This window comes from Giraffa tippelskirchi, chromosome 11 (assembly GCF_054371585.1).
Source record: "Giraffa tippelskirchi isolate mGirTip1 chromosome 11, T2T-mGirTip1v1.2.pri, whole genome shotgun sequence".
Classification (NCBI taxonomy): Eukaryota; Metazoa; Chordata; class Mammalia; order Artiodactyla; family Giraffidae; genus Giraffa; species Giraffa tippelskirchi.
The window spans coordinates 104,145,632-104,152,210 of NC_137285.1; the positions used below are offsets into that span (position 1 = coordinate 104,145,632).

Genomic DNA, 6,579 nt, shown 5'->3' on the forward strand with positions numbered 1-6,579 from the left:
ATGGGACCGGATGCCATAATCTTGGGTTTTTGAATGTTGAGGTTTGTTTTTTTTAATTTTTATTAATTTATTTATTTTTGTGCTGGGTTTTTGATGCTGCATGGGCTTTCCTTCAATTACAGCGAGCAGGGGCTACTTGCTAGTTGTGCCGGGCACGGACTTATTGTGGTGACTTCTCTTGTCGTGGAGCGTGGGCTCCAGAGCGTGCACCTTCAGTAGCTGTGGCTCGCAGGCTCTAGAGCACAGGCTCAAGTTAGTTGTGGTGCAAGGGTTTAGTTGCTCTGTAGCATGTGAAATCTTCCCAGACCCGTGTTTCCAGCACTCGCAGGAGGATTCTTTATCACAGAGCCACCAGGGAAGCCCTAAATGTTGAGTTTTAAACCAGCTTTTTTACTGTCTTCTTTCACCTTCAGCAAAAGGCTCTTTAGTTCCTCTTCACTTTCTGCCATTAGGATGGTATCATCTACATATCTGAGGTTGTTGGCATTTCTCCCAGCAGTCTTGATTCCAGCATGTGATTCAACCAGCCTGGCATTTTGCCTTACGTACTCTGCATATAAGTTAAATAAGCAGTGTGACAATATACAGCCTTATCATACTCCTTTCCCAATTTTGAGCCAGTCCATTGTTCCATGTCTGGTTCGGTCACTTCTTGATCTGCATACAGGTTTCTCAGGAGACAGGTAAGGTGGTCTGCTATTACCATTTCCTTAAGAATTTTCCACAGTTTATTGTGATCCACACAGTCAAAGGCTTTAGTGTAGTCAATGAAGCAGAAGCTTTTCTGAAATTCCCCAGCTTTCTCTATGATCCAGCGAACACTGGCGATTTGATCTCTGGTTCCTCTGCCTTTTCTAAACCCAGCTTTTACATCTGAAAGTTCTCGGTTCACATACTGCTGAAACCTGACTTGAAGGATTTTGAGCATTACTTTACTGGCATGTGAAATGAGTACAATTGTGCAGTAGTTTGAACATTCTTTGGCATTGCCTTTCTTTGGGATTGGAATGAAGACCTTGTCCAGTCCTGTGGCCACTGCTGAGTTTTCCAAATTTGCTGGCATATTGAATGCAGCATTTTCACAGCATCATCTTTGAGAATTTTAAATAGCTCAACTGGAATTCCATCACCTCCACTAGCTTTGTTTGTAGTAATGCTTCCTAAGGCTCACTTGACTTCACGCTCCAGGATGTCTGCTCTAGGTGACTGACCACACCATTGTGGTTATCCAGGTCATTAAGATATTAATGTTTACTTATTTGACTGTGCCGGGTCTTAGTTGCAGCATGCAGAATTTTTTAGTTATAGTATGTGGGATCTTATTTCCCTGACCAGGGATCAAACCTGGGGCCCCTGCAAGGGAAGCTCAGAGTCTTAGCTACTGGACCACCGGGGAAGGGAAGTCTCCTAAAGGAAGATTCAGATTCAGCACTGTAAGTTCTGTACAGAGGAGCACCCCTGCTGTGGGAGCGTGGGAGAGCACAACTGGGCACCGTAGTGGTGACATTTGCAACAGGTGTTGAATGTGACTTAGGAGTTTGCTAAGGGAATGTGTTAGAGGCCATTCCAGTATCGGCAGAGTGGACCGATAAGGGCCCGCGAGAAGCTTAGCCTGGCCTGAGAGAACTGGATTTGGTGCAGGGGAGGGAAGTGAGGCAAGGCCAGAGGGATGTGTTGGCACTGGCCTGTCGGGGACCTTTGCCAAAGCCAAGGAGGCAGCGGGTTCCAGTGAGGGAGCTGGCAGAGAAGCCCGTGAGCTGAGGCAGCAGGATTTGATCTGCTGTAGGAAGCTCCCCCCTCGGCACCAGGGCAGGGAGTTAAGGGGCAGGGATGGGAAGGGGCGGGTGAGGGGGCAGCAGCCCTGACCCAGGACCCCTGCCTCAGGCCTGAAATGATGGAGGGTCGGGTGGGGTAGGAAGGTGGTACTGCCAGCCAGCACCGCCTGAGTTTAGTGCTCGTGTGACCTTTGCTTTGTGACTCGGGCTCGCTGCCCAGAGCTGTGGTGCCTGCTCGGTGTCCGCCCAGATGGGGTGGCCAGGCCTGTGCTTGCCCTTGCCAGCGCCCTGTCCCTCCCACCCCAGCGGTCCTCTGCTCTGCGGGTTCTCCCACCTCCTTCCTGGCACCCCGGCCTCCAGATGCTGTATGCTCCTTTCCGTGTTTTTACTGTTTGAGTTGAATAGATAAATGCATTCATGTAGTTCAAAACTCAAAACACATAAAAAGGTTTAAATTTAGAATTACACCCCCTCTGACTACAGGTAACTCCCTTTATCAATCTCTTGTGTATCCTTCTAAGAGTTTCTTTAAGGGAATAAAAACAAATGCAAACTTAACATTCTTACCCCTTTTCCTGGGTCATGAAGATATCCTGGAGAAAGGAATGGCAACCCACTCCAATATTCTTGGGGCTTCCCTGGTGACTCAGATGGTAAAGAATCTGCCTGCAATGCGGGACACCTGGGCTCGATCCCTAGGTTGGGGAGATTCCCTGGATAAGGGCATGGCAACCCACTCCAGTATTCTTGCCTGGAGAATCCCACCGACAGAGGAGCCTGGTGGGCTACAGTCAATAGGGTCTCAAAGAGTTGGACATGAGTGAGTGACTAACATTTTTCTTACACAAAAGGTAACACCCAATACACTCCTTGTTTTCCTGCTACATTATCTTAGAGGTCTTTCTATCTCAAATATATCAATGTCTAGATGTTGATATCCAGATGTATTTTATAGATTTTTAAAAAATATTTTTTCTAATTTATCTAAAAACTTTATTTTTGGTCACGGATTATTTGAAGTGTGTTGTTTGGTTTTTAAATATTTATTTGGCTTCACTGGGTCTCAATTGTGGCATGGGGGCTCTTGTTCCCCACCAGGGATCCAACCTGGGCTCCCTGCATTGGGAGCACAGAATCTTCACACTGGACCACCAAGGAAGTCTTTGTAGATTTATTTCTGAATATGTATATCAGATATTCGTTATTCTCTTAAACAGCTAGGTGTATTTCATCACATGGCACACTCTACTTAGCCGCCTCCACTTGATGGATACTTGGGTTGTTTCCAATCTTTTGTGACTATAATTACTGCCATGGTGAATCTTGTAAATGTTTTCTTTTGTACATGTGTGGGGCTTCCCTAGTAGCTCAGTTGGTAAAGAATCCGCCTGCAATACTGGAGACCCCGGTTCAATTCCTGGGTTGGGAAGATCTGCTGGAGAAGGGATAGGCTACCCACTCTAGTATTCTTGGGCTTCCCTTGTGACTCAGCTGGTAAAGAATCCCCCTGCAATGTGGGAGACCTGGGTTTGATCCCTGGGTTGGGAAGATCCCCTGGAGAAGGGAACGGCTAGCCACTCCAGTATCCTGGCCTGGAGAATTCCATGGACTGTATAGTCCATGGGTTGCAAAGAGTTGGACACGACTGAGTGACTTTCAGAGAGAGAGAGGTACATGTGTAAGATAAATTTTCCAAGTGCTGAAATTGGCTCAAAGGGCAAACACTTTTCTAACTTTGGTCGAAGAGGCCAAGTCATTCCAAGAGGTTTATCAATTTATATTCCCACCTGTCAGATTTATTATACTGCCTGCCTCCCCACAGACGTATCACAAATGTGCTGTGTTTTGCGTTTATTTTTGCTGCTCTGATAGGTGAGCAGTGGTGTCTCAGTGCAGTTCTGATGTGCCTCCTCTGTCATTCTGGGCGAGACTGGACAGTGACACAGAATCTGGGCTCTGTTTCGGAGTCCTGGGAGTCACCCCACTTCCCGGGTGGGACATTCCGTGTCCGCGGAGCTTGACCTAAAGCACCACAGGCCTCCTGAGCCCAGCCCGTCTTCCTTTGCAGACAAGCACGAGACGAAGCTGAAGGGGGTCATCTACTTCCAGGCCATCGAGGAAGTGTACTATGACCACCTGCGCAGCGCCGCCAAGGTGAGGGCCAGCCCTGGGGAAAGAGTGGGCCAGCGGGGCTCTAGGGGCAGAGGCCTCCAGCCTGCCCACTGCAGAGGCTCGGACCCATTCCTCGTTCTCTTGTAAACTTTCTCTTCCTCTCTCCCTCTCTCAGAAGAGGTTTCTGAGCTTCACTATGGTGACTGAGGTACCCCTCCCCATACACCTCTAACCAGAACTACCGCGTATTAATGCCTCCTGGACCCCCCTGGCCCCTGACCCTTCCTTGACTCTCCCCTAAGTCCCTCCCCTCCCCGCAGGCCTGAGGGTGGAGTGCAATGGGCGCAGAGAGCAGGAAGCCCCCGTGAGCTTGAGGGAGCTTGCTGGCCTCCCGCTCCTGAGATGACAGCAGGCTGTCTCCCTCCGGGGGGCGGGCAGTGCAGCGGGGAGGCTGCAGGGGGTATGGGGAGGCCTCAGAGACGAGGTCTGGGCAAGAGGACTTATGGACAGAAGCTGTGGGAGGCTGGGGCCATTTGCCTTCCCGCAGGTTGGCCTCCCTCCTGCCAGGCCAGCGATGCCTGCTCCAGTCCTCATCTCTGCTCCACTCGGGTCCTGGGGCCCAGCACCCGGCTCACAGCTTTTTCCATCTCTTCCTTTCTTACTGGGAGGGGACTCTGGTCATCCCTGGAACAGCCCTTTGTGTCTGATTCTTTGAATATTCTCTTTGTGCCCGAGGACACCAAAGAACAGTGTCTTTGCCTGGCAGGGTACGGCCCTGCCGAGGCCCGCGGGCTGCCCCACATGTGAGGAGGGCACTTCCCAGCCTGGGATGGTGGGGACTGGGCTCCAGGCCTACGGAAGACTCAGGGCGTCCTGGAGGCAGAGAAGGAGGGTGGATGGCGAGGCGGGTGTGAGATGCTTTGGGCTGGGCTTCGGCGGCGGGCCCTGGCTCAGACCTTCCTCTCTCCCTCCGCAGAGCCCGAACCCGGCCCTCACGTTCTGTGTCAAGACCCATGACCGGCTGTACTACATGGTGGCCCCCTCTGCAGAGGCCATGCGCATCTGGATGGACGTCATTGTCACGGGGGCAGAGGGCTACACTCAGTTCATGAACTGACTGGACGGGGCCCCCTGGACCCTCGGGCCAACCCCAGGACCCATGCCCAACCGCCTGCTGCCCCACCCGCCCCTGGACAGGGAGTCGTACCCTGGGCTCCCAGAGGCCCTGGAGGGCGGAGCACGACTGGGGCTTTTGTACAAGAAGAGACTCAGTAATGTTCTGTAAGGAGCTCGTCCTGTGAGTTTCTGAGCTCTGGCCCCTCCTGAAAAACCAGCCAGGAGATAAAAGTTTAGGAGGGGGCTTTGCTGCCTCCTGGGAGCCCAGAACTTGCAATAGCCTGTTAGGGTCCTGCTCCAGGGCCCACCCAGGCTGAGGCGCCGTCACAGAGGGGCCCCCCGGCTCTGACCTGGCACCTGCGCTCCCAGCCTGTGTTCTCTTTTCTAAAGGACACATTATGGTACCAGAATCTGCCAAAGATCCCCTCTTGCCTCAGCCCCTGTTGCAGGGGCCTTGGGGGCTGAGTAGCGCCACATCCAGAGTGGTTAACAGCTCAGGCAGTGTAATTCTCAAACCCCTCTCTATCCCATTCTTGTGCCGCATTTGTATTTTTTATGATTTTGCTCAAGGACCAGAGACTGAGTGTCATCCTTGAGGTCCCAGCCCTAGCCCCTTTTTGCAGACCCATCACTACGGTCACCATAGTGACTGCTTCATCGCCATGGTTACATACTAATTGCCATGGCTCCGTGGCTCAGCCCACTGCTTAGCTGTGGGCCCATCTGAGGGTACATGCCATCGTCTCTCCAGCCCAGGCCCTTGGGCATCTCCTGCTGGGAATGGGGGAAGGGACTAAACACCTTCACCCTGCCCCCTGCCTGTGTCTTCAGGCCCTGATACACAGCCTGCCGGCTCCCACATCCAGCCCTCCCCCTTCCATTCGTGCCTTGCTTAGAGCCAGAAGGGACGAAGCCGGGAACTGGAGGCCAGAGGAGGAGCCATCGGATAGGAGAAGGAGCTAGAAGGGCTGTCCTCGGGGTTCTGGTATATGGCTGAGTTTCTGATGGACAGAGGGCTGTTCAGATGCTCCCTGGAGGAAGTCTTGAGCAGGAGGGGGAGCCCGAGGGTCTGGTTGCCCTCCCCTCAGAATGGGGATGAAATGAAGAGCAGAGGCCCAGGCCTCCAGGTGTCTGGGCTCAGCCCTTTGCGCCTTAACACTAAGCCCACCTCCCTATCCCCCTTCCCAGCCCTGGACCATGGTTGCCAGGCCTGGGCTGGATGTTTTTCAGTATTTGTAAGCATCTCAGCAGAACAATAAAGCATTTGGACTATGTGTTTGTGAGGCCTGATTGTGAGGGGCGTGGGGTTGGGGTTCGTGGGGAAGGAGACTAGGTCTGATCCACGGTGCAGCATTTCCACCTTATTAAATGTTCCAGGAGGGACCCAGGGCCCAACCATGACCTCCAGGTCCTTACCCTGCCCCCCACTCCACTATGACCAAGGACTGGGCTGGGGGAGGGGACAGGGAGGGGGTAGGCTCTCCAGGGATAAAGGATCAAGGGGCAGGAGAAGGTAGGGACTCATGTGGAGGTTGAATTGGCAGGAGCTGCAGCCAGATGGGGACTTGAAGGCCCA

At 52.6% G+C, this 6,579-nt stretch overlaps 1 protein-coding gene across 13 annotated transcripts in view; it reads left to right on the forward strand.

Moving 5' to 3' along the window:
* The window catches only part of PHLDB1 (pleckstrin homology like domain family B member 1), a 48,479-nt gene extending 42,202 nt beyond the window's left edge, over nucleotides 1-6,277 (forward strand). For all 13 annotated transcript variants that reach the window (XM_081541140.1, XM_081541143.1, XM_081541145.1 and 10 more), the window contains 2 exons: nucleotides 3,844-3,929; nucleotides 4,864-6,277. In XM_081541140.1, the coding sequence (XP_081397266.1) occupies nucleotides 3,844-3,929; nucleotides 4,864-5,004 (227 nt within the window). In that variant the 3' untranslated portion in view covers nucleotides 5,005-6,277. The remainder of the gene's footprint in view (nucleotides 1-3,843; nucleotides 3,930-4,863) is intronic.
* The last annotated feature ends 302 nt before the right edge of the window (nucleotides 6,278-6,579 follow it).